The following is a 21920-nucleotide window of genomic DNA, read 5'->3' on the forward strand; positions in this document are numbered from 1 at the left end:
GCCCACCGCAGACCCGGGAGGGCCCGCGAGGCCCAACTTGAGACCCCGGCCTGCTTTTCTCCAGGGCGCTCGTAGTCGCCCTAGCGACAGGGGAGCGCGCCTCGCCCACCCCCGGAGCGCGGGCCGGGCTTGTGGTTACCCTGGCTGCGGGAGGAGAGGCGGCGCGCGGCCCGATGCCCCGCCCTGTCCGGGCGCGGCCCCGCCCACCCGGGGCCTGCCCCGCCCTCCCCGCCGCCCGCGCCCTCGCTGTCGCCGCTGCCGCCGCGGGGCTCGCGGAGCCGCGGTGGGTGCAGCCGGGGCGCGGCTCGGAGCCGAGGCGAGCGGACAGCGCCTGGCATAAGCCGAGAGGAGCTGGGCCGCCCCTGCCGCGCCCACCAGCCCGCCCGGGATGCGGCACTGAGGCCCAGCATGGCCGGCCCGGGCCCCACCTTCCGGCTGCACCGGCTCGTCTGGGCGAACCGGCACCGCGAACTGGAGGCCGCGCTGCACAGCGGTCAGGTGAGGCCCCCTCCCGGCCAGTCCGCCTGGCCCCCTCCCGAGTGCAGCGTGCAAGCTGAAGGCCTGTGCCTGCCCTGCCCCGAGCTGCACCCACGCCCGGCCCCGGCCCCGGCCCGGGTCACCTGCCCTGACGCTCCATCCTTTGGCCGCTTCTCCAGCGCCGGGCCTTGTCCTGAGGTTTGCCCACCTCCCACTGCATCATCCCCTGAACTCTCCCGTGTCACCTCTGAGTCAGGCAGAGAAAGGAACCCCACTGAACTCTTCCCATCCCTCGCCTGCATCTGTCTAGCCGGAGCCCTCCATCAGGCCTGCAGGTCTGCTGGAACCGAGAGCAGGAGAGATGGGGCAAGCCCTTCCCACAGCTTCCCTCCCCACCAGTCCCCTGCCCTCCCCAGTGCCCCTTCTCCACCAGGACGCACAAGCCACCTTCTGCCATCTCCCTGGCCTGGCTGCCGCCCTTATATCCCAAAGTGACTCGGGCTGGGTTCAACCTTCTTGCCCTGGCCTCTCTTGCCTCCAGCTGTGCCCTATCTCCATCTCCCTTAGCACGACATAGAACAGGAGGATCCCCGGGGGCGCACTCCCCTGGAGCTGGCTGTATCTCTGGGGAATCTGGAATCTGTCAGAGTCCTCCTTCGACATAATGCCAATGTGGGCAGAGAGAGCCGCCAGGGCTGGGCAGGTACTGCACTGGGCTTTCCTTATGGCCAGCGGTGGGATTGGTGGGAGGGAGGGAGTGACCAGGGGCCAGTGGGAAGGCTTTCCTCAGCAATAAGGTATCCCTTAGTCTTGCAAGAGGCAGTCAGCACCGGAGACCCGGAGATGGTACAGTTGGTGCTCCAGTATCGGGACTTCCAGAGGGCAACACAGAGGCTGGCTGGCATTCCCGAATTGCTCAACAAACTCCGCCAGGTAAGGGCAGGGCCCAGGAGATGGTTAGTTAAGTGTGTGGTGGTGGGGTTTTGTCAGGAGCCATCTTGGTCACCTGTGTGCTAAGCCTGGCTTAGAAGATCACCCAGCCCGTGCAGTATTGCTCCCCACCACTCTCTGTCTGGACCCCCCACCTTTCGGTCATGAGAGAAGAAAAGGATCCCAGGCCATGTGGATGAGATTGGAAGCAAAGTTTTCACTGGCGTGGAGGGCCCTGGCACCAGATGTCTCTATAGAACTTTAGAGATTGGCCTTCCTTGAGAATTCGATTTCTCCAGGGAAGGGCAGCTGGGTGGAGATGGCTTGGGCCACTGTTTTTCCTGGTTCTGTGTATAGTCTGCTCTTCTGCATGCTGCAGAGGGTTGGCAGGGCAGGCCTGGAGGTCCTAGGGCCCCCTTTTCAGACAAAGAGGGGGCAGAGGCTTCCCTAGGGCCTCCCAGTATGCTTGTGGATGGAGGTAGACAAGGAGCCACCAGGCCTTCTGGCCTCCCGCCCAGGCTGGGCCTGATGGATAGCTTTCATTTCTCTCAGGCCCCTGATTTCTACGTGGAGATGAAGTGGGAGTTCACCAGCTGGGGTGAGTGGGGACCACTTATGGCCCTCCCCCTCCCCAGGGACTTGGAGTGGGGCCTTCAGGGAAGACCCCGGTGACCTCAGGACTCCCTGCAGTGCCACTTGTGTCCAAAATGTGCCCAAGTGATGTGTACCGCGTGTGGAAGCGGGGTGAGAGCCTGCGGGTGGACACGAGTCTCCTGGGTTTTGAGCACATGACCTGGCAGCGTGGCCGGAGGAGCTTCATCTTCAAGGGCCAGGGTGAGCTCAGGGGCACTTGCTGCAGGCATGGGATGTCTAGCACCCTCGAATGCTTCAGTGGCTTTCTCTGCACTATGCACATGAGAAAAGCTGAGAGTAGCTGGGTGCTGGTGGCTCACACCTATAATCCTAGCTACTCAGGAGGCTGACAGCTGAGGATCACAGTTCAAATCCAGCCCAGGCAGGAAAGGCCAATTAACCACCAGAGAACAGGAAGTAGAACTGTGGCTCAAAGTGCTAGAGTGCTAGCCTTGAGCTAAAAAGCTCTGGGACAGCATCCACGCCCTGAGTTCAGGCTGAGGGTGGAGGGGAATCCCGGGGCTGAGACTGTAGCCACTCAGCAGCAGGTAGCCTGCTGGTAGACTCAGTACTGATCTGTGTCCCCTCTCTACCCTCCTTTGCTGGCAGAGGAAGGAGCCCTGGTGATGGAAGTGGACCATGACCGACAGGTGGTGCACACAGAGACCTTAGGGATGGCTCTGCATGAGCCTGAAACACTGCTGGCCGCCATGCGGCCCAGCGAGGAGCACGTGGCCAGTCGCCTCACCTCCCCTATCGTCTCCACCCACCTGGATACGCGCAATGTGGCCTTTGAGAGGTCAGTTGGGCCCTGGCACGCCCGGGGCAGCGTGGGGAAGAGGTAACAAAAGTCACAGTGGATGAAGACAGGGGAAGGCTAAGCCCTGAGGGTACGGGTAAGCTCTGAGGCTCCTGGTTGGGGCACCGGGAAGCTGAGGCCCCACCCCAGAGGCTGCTCAGATTGAGGGGTCACTTTGGTACCCTCACATGAGTACCCATTCCTTCCATTAAATGAAAATAGCACATTTTGTCTATTCACTAGTCTGTTCATAGACATTTACATTTTTCCCACCATTTGGACATGTACTGGGGGCGGGGGGCACATGCATGCACACATGGGCTGGTACTGGGGCTTGAACTCTGGGCCTGGGCACTATCCCTCAGCTCTTCAGCTCAAGGCTAGCACTCTGTCTCTTGAGCCACAGCGCCACTTCCGGTTTTCTAGTGGTTCATTGGAGATAAGAGTCTCTCGGGGGGCTGGGAAGTTGGCTCAGTGGTAGAGCGCTTGCCTTGCATGCCTGAGGCCCTGGGTTCGATTCCTCAGCACCACATAAGCAAAAAGAAAAAAAGCCGGAAGTGGCGCTGTGGCTCAAGTGGTAGAGCACTGGCCTTGAGCTGAAGAGCTGAGGGACAGTGCTCAGGCCCAGAGTTCAGGCCCCACAACCGGACCAAAAAAAACAAAAAAACAAAAAAAAAAAAAGAGTCTCTCGGACTTTCCTGCCTGGGCTGGCTTTGAACCACGATCCTCAGATCTCAGCCTCCTGAGTAGCTAGGATGACAGGTGTGAGCCACCGGTGCCCGGCAGGGCCTTGCACTCTTGCTCAGCTTTTTCAGTCACAGCTGGTTCACTAACACTTGAGCCACATCTCCAGTAGGGCTTTTTTGCTCATTAATTGGAGGTAGACACTCAAGGACTTTTTGACCCTAGCTGGCTTCAAACCATCATCCTCAGATCTCAGCTTCCTAAACATCTAGCTAGGATTACAGATGTGTGTGAGCTACTGTCACCTGGTCCATTTAGCCATTATGAATAATGATGCTATAAACACTTGTATACAAAATTTGTATGTACATGTGTTTTCATTTTTCCTGAGTCTATGCCTTATATGAAACTGCTGAACTATGTAGTCACTTGATATTTAATTGTTCAATGAGCTTTTTATCAATGGTGCTATACCATTTCACACTCCTTCCAGCAGTGAAGGAGGGTTCTGATTTCTCCACATTCTCACTAACACTCCTGATGATTTGCATTCATTCACTCTGGGATTATATTGTTGGACTGTAGCCATCATAGCGGATGGAAAGTGGTACCTCATTGTGGTTTTGATTTGCATTTCCCTAATGACTGATGATAAGCATCTTTTATGTACTTATTGGTCATTTGTATATCTTCTTTGGAGAAATGACTATTTAGATTCTTTTTTTTTTTTTTTTCACTTGTTCTTGCTGTTCAGATTCTTTTTTTTTTGTCTGTCATGAGGCCTGAACTCTAGGCCTGGGCACTGTCCCTCAGCTCTTCAACTCAAGGCTACCATTTGAGCCACAGCACCACTTCTGGCTTTTTCTGCTTTTGTGGTGCTGAGGAATTGAACCCCGGGCCTCATGCATGTAAGACAAGCATTCTACCACTGAGCCATCTTCCCAGCCCTGTTCAGATTCTTTTTTTTTTCCCGGTTGTGGGTCTCGAACTCTGCGCTTGGGTGCTGTCCCTCAGCTCTTTAGCTCAAGGTGAGCGCTCTACCGCTTGAGCCACAGTGCCACTTCTGGTTTTCTGGTGGTTTATTGGAGATAAGAGTTTCACGGACTTTCCTGCCCAGGCTGGCTTTGAACGGTGATCCTCAGATCTCAGCCTCCCCAGTAGCTAAGATTACAGATGTGAGCCACCAGCGCCCGGCTCCCCTGTTCAGATTCTTTCACCATGATTTTAGTTGGGTTCTCTTCTGCTTTAGTTGTAAGAGTTCTCTATATATTCTAGATATAAGTCCTTTATTAGTTATATGATTTTCTCCATTTCTGTAGATTGTCTTTTTACTTTTTTTTTTTTTTTGCCAGTCCTGGGGCTTGAACTCAGGGCCTGAGCACTGTCTATGAGCTTCTTTTGCTCAAGGCTAGCACTCTACCACTTGAGCCACAGAGCCACTTCTGGTGTTTTCTGTGTACATGGTTCTGAGGAATCAAACCCAGGGCTTCCTGCATGCTAGGCAAGCACTCTGCCACTAACCTATATTCCCAGCCATGTCTTTTTACTTTTTTGATGGTGTTTGCAACATCTTTCTTCTTTTTTTTTTTTTTTGACACTTGAATTTGGGGGGTTTGAACTCAAGGCCTCATGCTTGCTTGTCTGGCACTTTGCTGCTTGAGCCATGTCTTTTTCCCTGGTTTTCACTGGTGGTCTTAGGAGAGTGTCTTGCTTCCCCACCCATCCTGAGTGTGTGCCTGAGCTTTGGCGCCTACTCAAGGTTTTCTTATATCACTGGGATCACAGATGTGAGCCTCCACGTCCAGGTTCCCTGCTTGGAGATGGAATCTTACAGACTTTTCTCCCCGAGCTGCTCAGAAACTATGATCCTTCCAATCTTAGCCTTCTAACTAGTTAAGATTACAGGCCAACAGGGTCTGGCTAAAAACTTTGAATTTTTGATAACAGTTTTTCTTTTGTTGACCATTATTTTGGGCATACCTAATAAATTCATTACCAAATCTGAGGCCATGGAGATTTTCCCATTTTCTTCTAAAAGGTTTATAGTTTAGCTCTTTCAGCCATTTTGACCTAATCCTTAGGTATGTGAGCCCAACTTAATTCTTTCGTCTGGGACTATCTAGCTGTTTCAGCCTTTGTTAAAAATATTGTGCTCTTCCCATTAATTTTGCCACTGTTGTTAAAAAAAAAAAAGTCATTTGGCTATAGATCAGGTTGTAGATTCCCCCCCCCCCCCCCCCGGAACTCTCTATTCTGTTCCCCTGGTCTTTTCTTGTGCTAGGACTTTTTATTGTCTTACTGTTGCTTTATAATAACTTTAACAGAGCTGGAAATGTGGTTCAGTGGTCGAGTGCTTGTCTAGCATGCATAAAACCCTTGGTTCGATTTCTCAATACCACATAAACAGAAAAAGCCAGAAGTGGTGCTATGGCTCAGGTGGTAGAGTGTTAGCCTTGAGCAAAAGAAGCTCAGGGACAGTGCTTAGGCTCTGAGTTCAGGCCCCAGGACTGCCCGCCACCCCCCCCAAAAAAAAAATGATCAGTAAGAACTTTAACATTGGAAAGCTTACTTTTTAATAGTTACAATTACAGCAGGAGCTGCAGTGTTCGTGAATTCAGAGCTCTGAGCTCTCACTTGGCTTTATTCTACTACTTGAGCCACTTTTGTTTTTTTGAGCTCTTTAGCTCAAGGCTAGCGCTCTACCGCTTGAGCCATAGCACCACTTCCAGCTTTATCTGCTTATGTGGTGCTGAGGAATCGAACCCAGGGCCTCAGGCATGTGAGGGAGGCAGTCTACCACTGAGCCACCTTCCCAGCCCTTGAGCACTTCTTCTTTTTTTTTTTTTTTGTCAGTCATGGGGCTTGAACTCGGCCTGGGCGCTGTCCCTCAGCTCTTCAGCTCAAGGCTAGCGCTCTACCACTTGAGCCACAGTGCCACTTCTGGCATTTTCTTTTTGTTTATGTGGTGCTGAGGAATCGAACCCAGGGCCTCATGCATGCAAGGCAAGCACTCCACCTTCCCAGCCCCTGGTCTCAAACTCTTGACCTCAAATGGTCCTCCTTCTTACTTCAGCCTCTTTAGTATCTATCTGGACTTTAGGTGTGCACCACTAATACCCAGCTCTTTCTTTCCTCCCCTCCCCTCCCCTTCCCTCCCCTCCCCTCCCCTTCCCTTCCCTCCCCTTCCCTTCTTTCCCTTCTTTTTCCTTCCCTTCCCTTCTCTTTCTTGCTTTCTTTTATTTCTTTCTTTCTTTTCTTTCTTTTTCTCTCTTTCCTTCCTTTCTTCTTTCTTTCTTTCTTTCTTTCTTTCTTCCTCCCCTTCTCTCTTTCTCCCTCTTTCCTTCCCTTCCTTCCTTTCTTTGTGCTGGTACTGGGCTTGACCTCAGGGCCTAGGCAATGTCCCTGAGTTTCTTTTGCTCAAGGCTAGTGCTCACCACTTGCAACATTTTTTGAGTAGTTTATTGGATATGAGTCTCACAGACTTTCCTGCCTGGGCTGACTTCAAACTGTGAACTGTGATCCTTAGATCTCAGCCTCCTGGCTCTCTGTAGAACTTTTTTTTTGTGTGTGTGTGTGTCAGTTTTGGGGCTTGAACTTGGGGCCTGGGCGCTGTCCCAGAGCACTTTTTGCTAAAGGCTAGTGCTCTACCACTTGGAGCCACAGCACTATATCCAGTTTTCTGGTGGTTAATTGTGGTTAATTGAATTTCATGGACTTTACTGCCCAGCCTGGCTTTGAACCACGATTCTCAGATCTCAGCCTCTTGAGTAGCTGGGATCCCTGGCATGAGCTACCAATACCTGGCTTCTTCATTTTTTTGTTGTTATTGTTTTTTTGTTTGTTTGTTTGTTTTTTGTTTTTGTTAGCCCTGGGGCTTGAACTCAGGGTCTCGGCACTGTCCATGAGCTTCTTTTGCTCAGGGCTAGCACTCTACCACTTGAGCCACAGCACCACTTCTGGCTTTTTCTGTGTATATGGGACTGAGGAACCTAACCCAGGGCTTCATGCATCCTAGGTAAGCACTCTACCACTAAGCCACATTCCCAGCCCCCTTCTTCTTTCTTTTTTTTTTTTTTTTTTTTTTTTTTTTTTTTTTTTTTTTTTTTTTTTTGTCGGTTGTGGGGCTTGAACTCTGGGCCTGGGCACTGTCCCTCAGCTCTTCAGCTCAAGTCGAGCGCTCTACCACTTGAGCTACAGCGCCACTTCCGGTTTTCTGGTGGTTTATTGGAGATAGGAGTCTCACGGTCTCTCCTGCCCGGGCTGGCTTTGAACCGCGATCCTCAGATCTCAGCCTCCTGAGTAGCTAGGATTACAGGCGTGAGCCACCAGCGCCCGGCGCCCCTTCTTCTTTCTTAACATTGTCATTTACAGCTCTGTATTTCTCTCAAGCCTGACATTAGCTGTGTCCTATGAGTCTGGATATGTTATATCTTCATGTCTGATTTCCCTCTGAATTCATTCCAAAGATTATTTAGAACTGTGTTGTTTACAGTCCACATTTATGAGTTTCTAAGATTATTTTGTTATTTCTAATTTCCTTCTGTTATGTTTGAAAAATAATGTAGATGACATCTATTTTGTTTTATTGAAATTTCTTTCATAATCTTAAAGTGATCTAAGGGACATTTCATGTGCATTTGAGAAAGGTGAAGTGCTCTCAGAAGATTTATAAAAGTCTGGTTTATAGTATTGTTCATGTCTTCTGCTTCGTTGTTGATTACAAAAAGCAGCTCCTCACCGAGGACAGAAAGTATGTGAAAATAAATTAGAAACGGAATTCGTTATTCAATTTTTGAATTGGTCTCTTTTTTTTTTCTTCTGGGTCTGGCTGGCACTTGAACTCTGGGCCTGGGTGCTGTCCCTGAGCTCTTCAGCTCAAGGCTAGCACTCTACCACTTTGAGCCACAGTGCCACTTCTGGTTTTCTGGTGGTTAATTGGAGATAAGAGTCTCGCAGTCCTTCTTGCCTGGGCTAGCTTCGAGCCACGATCCTCAGATCACAGCCTCCTGAGTAGCATGAGCCACCAGGGCATGGCTAGTTTGTAACTCTATTATGAAAATGTTAAAATATGAGCTGGGGGTTTTAGATCAGAGGTAGAGTACTTGTCTGGCATGTATGCCTGAGGCCCTAGGTTCAGTCTTTAGCACTGAAGAAAGCAGAGTAACGGAGGGAGTTAAGGGGAAAAGGAGAGAGGAGAGTAAGGCACTGGAAAGGAAAGAAGAGAGGGAGGAAGAGAGGAAGGAGAAAGGAAAGGATGGAGGGACAGGAAGGAAAAGGAAGGAGGGAGGGATGGGCATAGGGAGGAAGGAAAGGAGAGGGAAGGTGGATAGAGTATTTACTGATCAAACTCAGCTTCAGCCTTATCAACCTTTTATCCATCTCATAGCTGTCCTTCCTCACCTTTTCCCTCTTTGCTTTCTGAGAATATTTTAAAGCACATCTTAGTTCCCTTATCATCTCAACAGTTAAATGTTTCTATGCTAGCAGATATAAGGATATTTATAAACCCAGCCTCAACGCCATTATCATAGCTAATAAAATGAACAACAATCCTCAGTCCTTGTTCAAGCATTCCCAGCTGCCCGGCAGCCTCTTCAGATCCCTTTATGTCTCACCGTGGAAAGAGCCCCTGGGAGCCGGGCAGCCAGGCTCTGTGAGCTGGAGGGAGCTTTGGTTGTGTAGGAGCCTCACAAACTTCTGTTTGGTTTGTTCCAGGAACAAGTGTGGCATCTGGGGATGGCGGTCTGAGAAGATGGAGACTGTTAGCGGCTACGAAGCCAAGGCAGGAGAGGCCACTGGAGGGGGCTGGCTGGGGGTGGGGAGAGGGGAGAACAGACAAGGTCCAGGAGCTTGCCACATTCCTTGCCCCCCCCCCCATTCTCCTGCCCCCATGTGGAGGGAGAGACAGAGTAGCTCTTAGAGCCGGGAAGTTCTGTGTGGCCAGGGACAGGCCTGCTGAGCCCTACCCAGGCTGTGAAGTCAGAGGAAGAGCATTTTCTTCCTGTCGTTCAGGATGTATCTCCTGGCTAGAGACTCCTGGGGCCCAGACCCTGCCATCTGCTCCCTCATCTGTCTCTGGGGACAGGAGGAGTTGGGTGCTGTGCTGCTGAAGCTGGGTGTGGGGAAGTTTCTGAATGCCCAGCTTCCCCATGTCCCCCTCTGCTCCCCAGGTGTACAGTGCCACCAACGTGGAGCTGGTGACACGCACACGCACAGAACACCTCTCTGATCAGGACAAGTCGAGGACCAAAGGTAAACCCAGGTGCGCCTACCTGCTGTCCAGTCACACGCTGGTCTGGGGTCAGGGCCAGAGTATTGGGGACGAGCTGGGAGGCTGTCCCCCTACCCCCCTCAGTAGGAGGGCTTCCCGGTAGGGGGCAGGGGGCAGTCTGGGTGGTAGCCCAGTTTCCCCTCATGGGCTCCGTCCTCTGCTCCCTAGGAGGGAAGACTCCATTCCAGTCCTTCCTGGGGATGGCCCAGCAGCATTCCTCCTACAGTGGGGTGAGCAGGGCTGGGGGAAGGGCTGGGCTGACCCTGGGTGGGCAGGGTACCATCCTGGTCAGCCTGAGGGCTAAGTTTGGTCCTGGGGCCCACCCAGGCTCCTGTGCAGCAAGCAGCCAGCCCCACCAACCCCACAGCCATTTCCCCCGAAGAATATTTCGACCCCAGCTTCAGCCTGGAGTCAAGAAACATTGGCCGCCCCATTGAGATGTCCAGCAAAGTACAGAGGTGAGGCCTGGGGAGCTGGCTGGGGACTTCCTTCAAGGGTGGGGACCCTGCCTTGACACCCCCCCCCCCACTGATTCCTGTCACACCTGGATCCCTCACAGTGTGGGCCTGCTCCTCTAGCCGGCCTCTTTCTGGAACCACGGCTCTCACTTACCTGTGCTTCTGAGTACGTGTGTGTGGCTTGGCCCAGGAAACTGGTGACGCTTGGATGCAGGATTGAATGAATGCCGAGTAGCACAATCTGTGGGTTTTTGTGTTGTTTTTTAATTCAACTTAATGATCATGGACCAGGAGCCAGAGCATGGCAGAGTGGGAAGGGCCCACAGGCCTGCTATCACAGCTGTGTGTCACGGTAAATGTCTTCCCCCATATGAGTTTGATTTCCCACTTATGGACAAGAGACATCACACTTGCGGGGGGCGGGGAGGGGGGTCTGATGAGCAGATGTCAATGGTCACAGTGGACAGAGCCTAATGCCTCCAAGACCACCTCACAGAGATCCTCTCAGGCACCAGGGGTGGAGCTGGGATTCAAACTCCTGCAGTCCTGACCCTTGGCCTCACTGGACACATCAGTACCAGAAAGTATGAGGTGCTGGCCAGCTCTGGTAGGGGAGGAAGACAGGGCTGTGGACAAAGCCCCGAAGCCCACAGCCTGGCCCCTGCCCTCCTCATCCAGACCAGATGCCTGGGCACAAAGCCGTGGACACTGATCTGCACCCAGGGACTGAAGCAGTGTGCGCTTCAGGGCCAGGCTGCAGGGCTGCCTCTAGGGCAGATAAGGGGCAGGGAGGAGGGTATCACAGGTAGGTGACAGGAGAGGATAGGCCTTGGAGGAAAGACCACCAGAGGGTCCCTGATTCCATGCTCTGGCCATCTGGGCAGGTTCAAGGCAACACTGTGGCTGAGCGAGGAGCACCCGCTTTCTCTGGGTGACCAGGTGACACCTATCATTGACCTGATGGCCATCAGCAATGCTCACTTTGCTAAGCTGCGGGACTTCATCACCCTGCGCCTCCCGCCAGGCTTCCCTGTCAAGATTGGTGAGAGGGAGGCGGGCCTGGGTATGGGTCTTCCTCAAGGATGGGGGGATTGTGAGGAGCAGGCAGCTCAGTCCCAGCTGTCTCCTCCCAGAGATTCCCCTCTTCCACGTGCTCAATGCCCGCATCACCTTCAGCAACCTGTGCGGCTGTGATGAGCCCCTGAGCTCAGTGAGGGTGCTGGCCTCCAGCTCTGCGGCCTCCAGCTCTGTGGCCTCCAGCACTGCGGCAGCTGTTTCAGGTATGGATGCAGGTAACCGAGGAGGCCGTGCGGCTCTGAGGTGGCTGAGCCTCCGAGACTGAGCGTGCTCCCCTGCTGCCTGTCCAGGGAGCCCTTTCCCATGTGAGGTGGACCCCACTGTGTTTGAAGTACCCGAGGGGTACAGTGTGCTGGGTGCAGAGCGCAGCGAACCCCTTCGGGATGAAGATGACGACCTGCTGCAGTTTGCCATCCAGCAGAGCCTGTTGGAGGCGGGCACAGAGGCAGAGCAGGTGGGACTTGGGCAGAGGGTGGACCTCGGCCGCCTCAGCCACAGGGCTGAGTTGACAGCTTGGGCTGGGGCGTTGCAGGTGACTGTGTGGGAAGCCCTGACCAACACGAGGCCTGGCACTCACCCTCCTCAAGCCACAGTATATGAGGAGCAGCTTCAGCTGGAGCGGTGAGACCCTGCAGCACCCACCAGGTCCCCTGCCTTGGTTGGGCCAAACCTGATGGGTCCTGGGGAGGTCTTGGTCCTAGGACCCCAGCCCCTCATCAGAGCAGGGCTGATCACCAAAAACAGAGAGAGAGGGGGAAACAGTCCTTGAACCTCCCCTTCCCTCCCTTTCTCTGATCTCCTTGTCTCCCAGAGCCTTGTGCCTGCCCCTTTGCTCCTCCTCCCTCTCCAGCCTTCTTGCTCACTGGTCTGTTCTCCCCCTCTTACCTTTGCCTGGAAGAGCTCTCCAGGAAAGCCTGCAGCTGTCCACAGAGTCCAGGGGCCCAGGATCCCCTCAGAACATGCCCCCGTCCCATGCCCCCCCAAGCTTTGAGGAGCAGCTTCGCCTGGCTCTGGAATTGTCTTCGAGGGAGCAGGAGGAGCGGGAGCGGCGGGGTCAGCAGGAGGAAGAGGACTTACAGCGCATCCTGCAGCTGTCACTCACGGAGCACTGAGTCTGGGGCCACTCCCTCCACTTGCTTTTGTAATTTATTTATTTATAAACTGTCTGCTGCTGAGCCTGGAGTCCTGGGGGTGGGCTGGAACCGAGATGGAAATAAAGAGGCCGTCAGCAGAGGACTTGCTCTACTCACTGGGCTAGAGCTGAGGGACAGGTTGGCCCATGACTTCAGACCTAGCCCGAAATCCTAGCCAGGGCCCCCTCAGCCTCTCTTAGCCTCCAGGCTGTAAAAGAGGAGCCCGCTCCACCGCTTGGGCTGTCCACGGGCAGTTCCGGGGAGCCTGCTCCACCCACCCACCCGAGTCCTGTGGTCCTTCCGGCACCCAGCCTGGCCTCCCCCACCCCGTCCCCGCAGTGCAGGCCCAGGTTGCACCCTGATTCCTTCCCCAACTCCAGCGTGCTGATGTGGGCAGCGTGGTCTATCGTGCTGATGTGGGCAGGTCCCTTCCCTCCGCACAGCTGGAAATCGGGCTTAGCCCTGCCCGCCTCCAAGGCGGCCCTGAGAATCCCCGGAACCCCATGTGTCCCAGATTCGTGCAGAGGAGACCCTGCCCATCCTCCAGGAGAAATGTTTGGGTCGCTGAGTCAGAGCCACCGCGCCTGACCTCAGACCGGTGTCCTCCACCGCGGCCACCCCAGGACCGACCTCCGCTAGGTGAAGCGCGGTGGAGACCCCAGACAGCCCGGCTGATCTAATCGGGCGGAGCCGGGGTAGGCGGGAGGCCTCGGGCTGCCGGTGAGGGCGGCGCGGCTCACCTGCGCCGGGCCCGGCCCCGCCCCTCACCTGCGCTGGCCCCGCCCCCAGTGCGGGGGCGGGAGGCGGGAGCTGGCACCGCACAGACGGGAGGGGCGGGGCGGCCGCTGGGCGAGGGCCCGCAGGCCCGGCGGGCCGGGCGTCTGGCCCTTTAAGGGCCGCCCCCGAGGAGGTGCCAGGCCCTGGAGGCTCCGGTCTCCTTCCTGGTCCTGCGGGCCGGGACCGTCCGCGGGGCTGCGGGAGGGGGCCCGCGCCTGCCGTTCGCCCAGCCGCGCCGCCCGGCCTGGCCCATGGCCCTGGTCACCGTGAGCCGCTCGCCCCCGGCCAGCGGCCACTCCACGCCCGTGGGGCTCGCGGTGAGTCCGGCTTTGCCCTGCCCGCGCAGTCGGCTGCCCGCTGGGCCTGAGCGCGCACGTCCTGCCCGGGCAGCCGCCCACTCCTGGGTGAGGTGGGTGGAGGGGTTCCCGGGTCTCAGCCTCTGGGGCGCCCGCCCTCAGCGGGGCCCCGATGCCCCTGCCCCCAGCCCGGGAGCCCCGATCGCCCCCGGCCGGCAGCGTCTGGACTGGGCTCCCCAGTGCCTCCCAGTGGAGGAGGGACTGGCGTGGGAAGGGATCCATGCCAGCCCCGCACAGCCCGGAGGGGGTTGGGGCTCGCCGTCACTCCCCCGCGGGGGCCGCTTTCTCCGCAGGGCGCCGCCGTCAGGGGCCGAGGCCGGCTGCAGCGCAGGTGAGCCGCTCTCCTGCCCCGGGCCTGGCCCCTGCCACCCCTTACTCCAGATAGAGCCGAAGGAGTCTCCGCCAGACCTTACTAGTGCCGGCCAAGCCGCCCTGGCTTTCACCTTCCCCCGGGCACTTCTGCCTCTTTGACCCACTCCCCTCCGCGCTCTCAGACCAGTCGTCACCGGCCCACGAGCAGGATGGGACAAGGCCCGAGGATTTGCCGGTCCCCTGTTAGGTTTACAGCAGACCAGTGGGCAGAGGCTGGAGAACTTGACGCTGACTCTCCCAGTACCTGGGCCACACCCAGAGCCCTGTTAGAGATACCAGCTCCCCACCGCATCCCACCTGTCTGACCCCTGAGAGGGGAATGAGCCCTTGGGGACTCGGCTGCTCCCTACCATTTGAGGAGCCGCCAGGACCCTAATGATCTCCAACCATTCTGTCAGGCAGAGCTTTGCAGTGCTCCGTGGGGCTGTCCTGGGACTACAGGATGGAGGGGACAATGGTGACGGGGTTGAGGCTGGCTCTGAGCCAGTGGAGGACGCCCCTGGTGAGGAACCACCCCACAGTGACCAGACGGACGGGCAGGGGGCCCAGAGTCCCTGGAAACAGGTGCAGAGGCAGCACCTGCACCTCATGGTGGAGATGCTGAGGCCCCAGGATGACATCCGCCTGGTGAGGAGCCCCGCGGGCGGCGCTGTAGCTCAGATGTCTGCCAGGGAGCAAGGGTGTAGAGTGGGAACCCTCGCTGGGCTCTGGTGGCTCATGCCTGTCATCCTAGCTTCTCAGGAGGCTGAGACCTGAGGATCACGGTTCAAAGCCAGCCCAGGCAGGAAAGTTCTTGAGACTCCTATCTCCAGTTAACCACCAGAAAACAAGAAGTGGTGCTGAAGAGCTCAGGGACAGTGCCCAGGCCCAGAGTTCAAGCCCCATGACTGACAAAAAATAAAAACAAGTGGGAACTCTCCAGGCAGAGGAGGGGCCACCCAACCTGTAGCTCTCTGCAGCTCCTGCTGGTCACCGGCAATCAGCTGGGAAAGGGCAGAGGACATTTGTTCTGCATGAGTCATAGGGTCAAATTCAACCCACAAGGTGGAAGGCAGTATGCTAAAGGGGCCTAGGTGAAGAGCAGCCCACCCACACAGGGGGCGGAGTCTGCTGGATCTCAAAGACCATCTCCCACCAGGCTCCAGTGGCTCACACCTATAATCCAAGCTACTTAGAAGGCTGAGAGCTGAGAATCATGGTTCAAAGCCAGCCAGGGCAAGAAAGTCCGTGAAACTCTTATTTCTAATAAACCACCAGAAAATGGGAAGTGACACTGTGGCTCAAGTGGTAGAGTGCTAGCCCTAAGCTGAAGAGCTGAGGGGCAATGCCCAGGCCCAAAGTTCAAGCCCCACAACTGACCAAAAAAAGACCATCTCCCAAATTAGGTTGAGATAAGACACCCGTCCTCAGCAAAATGTGAAGTCTCTGGTAAAGCTGGAGCACAAGCCCCCTCTGTGCAATTCAGTCAGTCCATAGAATTTTTGGTGTTAATCACTTCCTGATTGATATGGCAAGTGATGTGATTTTTAAAAAACCTTGCAAGGCAAAAACAAAACCAGGCCACATCTTTCAGTCCCACTCCACCCTTTTACCACAGTCAACCATTATGAAACACTTTGTTGGACCCTGAAGTCCTGAAATTGAGAGCCCCTGGTCCTATATCAGGAAGCTGGGGTGGGAATGTGGGGGCGGGGGGAAACGGGGTCAGTGAGGCTGTTCTGAACCAGTATGTGCCACGAGGGGTGGGGATCAGTGTCTTCCCACCCAAAGTGGTGACTCAGAGCTCCTTCTGTCTCTCATAGGCAGCCCAGCTGGAGGCAGCCCGACCCCCTCGGCTCCGCTACCTACTGGTGGTCTCCTCAGGAGAATGTCTAAGCCAGGAGGAGACGGTGCTCCTGGGGGTGGACTTCCCTGATAGCAGGTATGGTCAGGGACAGGAAGGGGGGGCAAGGACTGAGATGCTGGAGAATCGTGACTCTCGTGTCCCCTGCCAGCTCCCCCAGCTGCACCCTGGGCCTGGTCTTACCCCTCTGGAGTGACACTCAGGTGTACCTAGACGGAGATGGGTAAGAGATCGCCACGGGAGAGGGGCAGGGCAGAGGGGAACAGCAGACTGGGCCTGGAACATGCGTCCTACTCTCAGCAATACTTCAGATTTACTGTGTGATCTTGGGCAAGTCACCTAACCTTCTCTGGGCTTCTGTCTTCTCACATCTGGCAAATGGGCAGGGTTTTTGTCTGAGAACCTGGGGTCTCGTACAGGGGCTTCAGTGTGACATCTGGTGGGCAGAGCCGAATCTTCAAGCCCATCTCCATCCAGACCATGTGGTAAGCGCCATGGTGGCCCAGCATCCTCTTCTGGGGGGGAAGGAAGGGGGGGCCCGGCTGAAGGCAGCAAGGAGGACCTCCATGACCCAGCCTTTCCTCCTCTCCCAGGGCCACGCTCCAGGTGTTGCACCAGGCATGCGAGGTGGCTCTTGGCAGTGGCCTTGTGCCTGGTGGCAGTGCCCTTGCCTGGGCTGCCCAGTACCAGGAGAAACTGAACTCCGATCAGAGCTGCCTCAACGAGTGGACGGCCATGGCTGACCTAGAGTCCCTGCGGCCTCCTACAGCTGAGTCTGGCCAGTCAGTGTGGGGCAGGGGTGAGGGTGGGCTGGTGGAGGAGGTATGGGGAAGGGGTGGGCTGGAGGAGGAGGTAGGGGGGCATGATGGAGAGCATGGGCCCCTAACTGAGGAGTTCCACTCCCAGGCCCTCAGAACAGGAGCAGATGGAGCAGGCCATCCGGGCTGAGCTGTGGCAGGTGTTGGACTCCAGTGACCTAGAGACCATCACTTCCAAAGAGGTGGGCAGGGAAAGGGGGGTGGGGGGACCCTGGCCAGGGCTATAGGTTTGCCCTTCCTGGAGGCCTTTCTAGCCTGCTTTCCTGCAGTCCTGAGCCATCCCCTAATGCCCCCGTTTCAGTAGTCTAGATGGGATGGGTACTGGCCCCAGAGGCCCCAGAGGCACTAGGGATGGGAATCTTCCTCCACTTGGGCCCTGCCTGCAGATCCGCCAGGCCCTGGAGCTGCGCCTAGGCTGCCCTCTCCAACAGTACCGCGATTTCATCGACAATCAGATGCTCCTGCTCATGGCCCAGCAGGACCGGGCTTCCCGGATCTTCCCTCACCTTTACCTGGTGAGTGCAGCTGGGGGCGGGACAGTGCAGCTGCTGTAAGGGGCACAGCTGGAGGCCAAGACCTGGTTCTTTCCTCTTACCCCACAGGGCTCTGAGTGGAATGCAGCCAACCTGGAGGAGCTGCAGAGAAACAGGTGGGCTTCCATGCCCCTCATCCAAGCCATCTCATCTTTCCCTTCTCTCAGCCTCTCCAAGGGGGACCCTGGCCAGCTTCTGGAGTCTCAGATCACCCTCAGATCACTATTTAGTTCTTGCATCAACCCTCCTGCCAAGACAGGATAGTGCCCTTGTTGTCCCATTGGTCAGCCCCTAGTCCTCTCCCTATGTTTTAAAGCAAGTGCAGAAATAAGGCCTCAACTATGCTGAGATCAGCTAGCACTTGGCAAGCAGCACACACGCCTGCACACCTGGCCACATTTCAGGAGCATGCCTTCTCCCAGTTGGGATGTGGCTGCCTGCTTGGCACCTTGATCTCTCCACAGGGGCCTCCCGGATCTCTGCGCTGGTCCTTGTTTTTAGGGGGCTGCAGTTTTAGCTCTAAAGCTGTTTGCTCTGTAGCTGAGTTCTCAGAACGGTGGAAGTGTTAGTGTTGCTGACCTCATATCCTTGGACTCAATGGAGAAACTCACAGAAAAAAAAAAAAAGAAAAAAGATCTGTGAGTCATCTGACAGCGGGGCACTTTTCTTTTCTTCCCACAGTCAGTGCTGCCACTGCCTGACTTTCAAAACTAAGAACAATGCTGGGCGCTGGTGGCTCATGCTTGTAACCTTAGCTTCTCAGGAGGCTGAAGATTCTGGTTCAATGCCAGCCCAGGCAGGAAAGTCTGTGAGGTTCTGATCTCCAGTTAACCAGCACAAAGCTGGAAGTGGAGCTGTGGTAGAATACCAGTCCAAATCGTTTTTGTCAGTCATGGGGCTTGAACTCTGGGCCTGAGCACTTTTCTCAGTTCTTCAGCTCAAGGCTAGTGCTCTTCCACTTGAACCACAGCACCACTTCCAGTTTTCTGGTGGTTAACTGGAGATGAGAGTCTCATGGATTTTCCTTCCTAGGCTGGCTTTGAACTGAGCTCCTCAGGTCTCAGCCTCCTGAGTAGCTAGGATTACAGGTGTGAGCCTGGCTCCCAGCTTAGAGGACCAGTCTTAAGCAAAAAAAGGTAAAAGAACCCTGGCCTTGAGTTCAAGCCCCCAGTACCAGCACAAAAACAAAACCTAAGAACCAAACACAAATGCTCAGGGTCTGATGGGTGCAACACCATGGCCTGTAGGGTCTGGTGTCAGCCTGGCCTTGGGCCCTCTGGTACAGGGTAAGCCACATCCTGAACATGGCCCGGGAGATTGACAACTTCTACCCGGAGCGCTTCACCTACCACAACGTGCGCCTGTGGGATGAGGAATCGGCCCAGCTGCTGCCGCACTGGAAGGAGACGCACAACTTCATCGAGGAGGCGAGGTTGGGTTCCCTGTGCTGTGCTGCCCAGCCCAGAGCTCGCTGGCCGGGCCCCTGTGCTCTCCCCCTCGCCCCCTCTGCCTTCAGTTCTCTTCTCTCCTCTCGCCCTTGGTATCCCTCCTTCCTTCTCCCTCTGCTGGGTTCTGATCTATTAACCCACCCCTGGCTGTGCTGCTGGGGCCCTCTGTGGGGTGCAGGAGCCAGTCTGACCACATACCCCCCCCCCCACAGAGCGCAGGGCACCCGGGTGCTGGTCCACTGCAAGATGGGTGTCAGTCGCTCGGCCGCCACGGTGGTGGCCTATGCCATGAAGCAGTATGGCTGGGGCCTGGAGAAGGCTCTTCTCCACGTGCAGGGGCTCCGGCCCATCGCCCGGCCCAACCCCGGCTTCCTGCGCCAGCTGCAAACCTACCAGGGCATTCTGACTGCGAGGTAGGGTTGGGGGACAAGAGGATGGATATGGGTGCTCAGCGTGGCCGCTGTCTCTCTCAGGGCTCACTCAGTTGCTTCTTCACAGCCGGCAGAGCCATGTCTGGGAGCAGAAAGTGGGTGGGGCCTCCGCAGAGCCGCCCCTGGCCCCCGAAGTCTGCACCCCCTACCCACCTCTCCCACCAGAACCAGGGGGCATCGGGGAGGTGAAGGTTATGGATTTGGAGGAAAGTCCAGTGGGCCCCAAAGAAGAGCCTGGGCTGCGGCCCCGGATCAACCTCCGGGGGGTCATGCGCTCCATCAGCCTCCTGGAGCCCTCCGAGCTGGAGCCAGACAGTGTCCCGGAGGCCGCTGACCTGCCAGAGGTGAGGCTGGCCCGGGAGCTCATCGTAGTGGCTGCTCGCCAGGAGGAAGGCCAGGGAAATCTAGCGCGGGTGATCGATTTCAGGCTCCAAGCAGGTGCCGCATGGGTCCAGTGCAGGCTCCCCTCGGGTCTCCTGGGAATGCCTCACTCCTGAGGCGTCAGCCTTTTTTCTGCCACACTACACAGTCCAGACTGAGGATGGGGACCACACCCTGGGGTGATCCTTTCTGTCCCTCAGAGCAGCTGAGGCCACCCCAGTGAGGGCAGAGGGCCCAGGGTCTGGGGAGCCTGGTGATGAGCCAGGGAATAGGAACAAGACGGCTGTATTGTCCCCACAGCCGCAGGCTGGCTTTGGAGGTGCCTCCAGGCCTGGAGGGGCTGGGTAAGATGGTCTCTGAAGCCCCTTCTGGTCTGAGAAAACACAGCAAAGGACCAAATGGAGAGGGGCCCTGGCCCTCACAGACACACATACCTCCTGAATGAGTACCCCGGGGCACAAGGCTAGGGCAGGAAGCTGGGCCTGGCCGGAAGAAGCCAATCCACATGACTCCATGTCAGATGCTGACAAGAGGCTTACGGAGGGACTGTGAAGGTAGCTTAGTGGTAGAGTGCTTGCCTAGCATGCACGAAGCCCTGGGTTCGATTCCTCAGTACCACATACACAGACAAAAGCCAGAAGTCGTGCTGTGGCTCAAGCACTTGCCTTGAGCTGAAGAGCTGAGGGACAGTGCTCAGGCCCAGAGTTCAGGCCCCATAACCGACATTAAAAAAAAAAAAAAAAGGCTTATGGAGGCGGCACTGGGCTCAGGACCCCCAGAGAGGCCCAGAGGTTTTCAGAGAAGTATGGATGCTGCCAAAGGCACCCCCCACACACACAGCTACCTAGCTCAGTTCAGGGCCTGGGCTGACTACAATGGTGGAAGGTTGGGAGGAGGAAAGGCAGGTGAGGCTGCTGGCAGGTGCGGGGTCAGAAGGCGGCTACAGTGGAGCTCTTGGGAACTGTGGACTGACAACAGCTGATTTTGTGTATTCATTCAACAAACATTCGGCACCTACCCTTTTCCTGACTCCGACTGCCCTGTGGCTTATGTCCTCACTCATCCAGGTTTTCTCTTCCCATGAGTCTTCAGATGAAGAGGGAACTCAGCACTCAAGAGCTAAGGGAGGCCACCGGCTCCGCAAGGGGCCTTGGCCTGCCCTGAAGTCTCGCCAGTCTGTGGTGGCCCTGCAGAGCGCTGCCCTCGTAGCCAGCCGGGCCCAGGCCTTCCAGGAGCAGGGAGAGGCCAGCATGTGCTCCACGCCCAGACTTGGGAAGGTGGTGAGACAGACCAGCGTGGATGACAGCCGGGAGGAAGGCAAGGCCTGAGCCCTCCCTTTTGTGTACCCCTAGACACTAAATAGACTTGGACAGGCACCCCACATGCCTGGGGACCACATGCTCCTTAGTCCTCTCAGCCCTCCTAAGACCTGTCACCACAGCCTCAGGACTGAGACCCGCCTCCACCTGTCAAGGGCTCAAGACTTTAAGGGGGATGTGGGTAGTGACTGAAGGTGCCTTTTGGGGTGACAATACCCCCATGTTCATTTTCAACTCACCCTAAAATGCTCACCTGCGCCATGGAATCAAACCCAGAGTTTTCAGAGCAGATTTTCTGTCTCAAGCTCTCCACCATGGTCCACCGTCCCCCGCTCCTCCTCTCCTGCCTTCCCCACTGTGCTGCTACAGGCCTCTCAGTCAGGGAACAATGTCCCAAAGGAACCCTAGTCCCCCTGCCCCGGGGACTGGCAGGCCACCTGCCCTGTACACCTCACACCTGGCCTAGAGTCTCCCCCGGTACTCCCTACATTCCTCCCTCTTCTACCCCCACCCACATCTCTTCTCATGGCCCTCACTGAGTCACAGGGCGCCAGGCCAAAAAAAGTCTTTTGCTCCGTGGCCAGTCACTTTTTCATAGTCTTATAGTATGTGGCTTTGTACTGAGAAATAAAAACATTGTTATTTTCCATTTGATGACAATGCCACCTGTCTTTTGATCAGTTCCGCCTCTGTCTGCACGCGGTGCTGAGCCTTGCTAACCTTCCAGCTCAGTCAGCCTCCCAGGGGCCTCATGACAGACCTGGTTGGCAGAGTGCAGTATTTAGGGGTGGGGAGGGAAGAACAGGGAGGAAAGGAGGTGGAGTGTGGCTCAAGAAAGAGGGAGAGGGGCTGGGAAGGTGGCTCAGTGGTAGAGTGCTTGCCTTGCATGCATGAAGCCCTGGGTTCGATTCCTCAGCACCACATAAGCAGAAAAAGCCACAAGTGGCACTGTGGCTCAAGTGGGAGAGCACTAGCCTTGAGCTGAAGAGCTGAGGGACAGTGCCCAGGCCCAGAGTTCAAGCCCCATGACCGACAAAAAAATAAATAAATAAAATAAAAAAAGAGGAAGAACAGGGTATTGGTGGCTCACACCTGTAATCCTAGCTACTCAGGAGAATGAGATCTGAGGATTGAGGTTCAAAGCCAGCCGCGGACAGGAAAGTCCATGAGACACATCTCC

At 56.0% G+C, this 21920-nt stretch overlaps 2 protein-coding genes across 7 annotated transcripts; both read left to right on the top strand.

The window, feature by feature from the left end:
* Nucleotides 1-272: 272 nt before the first annotated feature.
* LOC138818590 (ankyrin repeat domain-containing protein 13D) lies at nt 273-12562 on the top strand. 6 transcript variants are annotated; one of them, XM_070009546.1, is made up of 15 exons: nt 273-498; nt 1045-1180; nt 1268-1410; nt 1960-2005; nt 2086-2241; nt 2650-2839; nt 9239-9305; nt 9694-9785; nt 9963-10024; nt 10162-10252; nt 11137-11294; nt 11386-11532; nt 11620-11783; nt 11862-11950; nt 12228-12562. In XM_070009546.1, the coding sequence occupies exons 1-15, from the start codon at nt 409-411 to the stop codon at nt 12439-12441; spliced, it is 1845 nt and encodes a 614-aa protein (XP_069865647.1). In that variant the 5' UTR covers nt 273-408; the 3' UTR covers nt 12442-12562. The 6 variants fall into 6 exon arrangements, with proteins under 6 accessions (XP_069865647.1, XP_069865643.1, XP_069865642.1 ...); XM_070009541.1 differs by having other exon boundaries at nt 276-498; nt 9694-9775; nt 10122-10252; XM_070009543.1 differs by having other exon boundaries at nt 277-498; nt 2098-2241; nt 9694-9775; nt 10122-10252.
* An 837-nt stretch (nt 12563-13399) lies between these two features.
* On the top strand, nt 13400-21394 carry LOC138818717 (protein phosphatase Slingshot homolog 3-like). Its single transcript, XM_070009775.1, has 14 exons — nt 13400-13556; nt 13889-13926; nt 14366-14594; nt 15770-15888; nt 15962-16033; nt 16230-16295; nt 16404-16592; nt 16717-16810; nt 17015-17143; nt 17231-17277; nt 18447-18593; nt 18822-19022; nt 19108-19384; nt 20489-21394. Exons 1-14 carry the CDS (start codon nt 13491-13493, stop codon nt 20747-20749), a joined length of 1935 nt encoding a protein of 644 aa, XP_069865876.1. The 5' UTR covers nt 13400-13490; the 3' UTR covers nt 20750-21394.
* The last annotated feature ends 526 nt before the right edge of the window (nt 21395-21920 follow it).

Source organism: Dipodomys merriami, unplaced genomic scaffold (genome assembly GCF_024711535.1).
Source record: "Dipodomys merriami isolate MVZ:Mamm:240054 unplaced genomic scaffold, mDipMer1.0.p SCAF_78, whole genome shotgun sequence".
Lineage (NCBI taxonomy): Eukaryota > Metazoa > Chordata > Mammalia > Rodentia > Heteromyidae > Dipodomys > Dipodomys merriami.

Excerpts from the sequence above, each read along its gene's own strand:
- LOC138818590 (XM_070009541.1), top strand. The coding sequence starts at position 409 with ATGGCCGGCCCGGGCCCCACCTTCCGGCTGCACCGGCTCGTCTGGGCG. Across the intron at positions 499-1,044 it reads CCGCGCTGCACAGCGGTCAG|CACGACATAGAACAGGAGGA; the intron begins GTGAGGCCCCCT and ends CATCTCCCTTAG. Across the intron at positions 10,025-10,121 it reads AGCATTCCTCCTACAGTGGG|GCTCCTGTGCAGCAAGCAGC; the intron begins GTGAGCAGGGCT and ends GGGCCCACCCAG.
- LOC138818717 (XM_070009775.1), top strand. The coding sequence starts at position 13,491 with ATGGCCCTGGTCACCGTGAGCCGCTCGCCCCCGGCCAGCGGCCACTCC. Across the intron at positions 15,889-15,961 it reads GTGGACTTCCCTGATAGCAG|CTCCCCCAGCTGCACCCTGG; the intron begins GTATGGTCAGGG and ends GTCCCCTGCCAG. Across the intron at positions 19,023-19,107 it reads CAGGGCATTCTGACTGCGAG|CCGGCAGAGCCATGTCTGGG; the intron begins GTAGGGTTGGGG and ends GCTTCTTCACAG.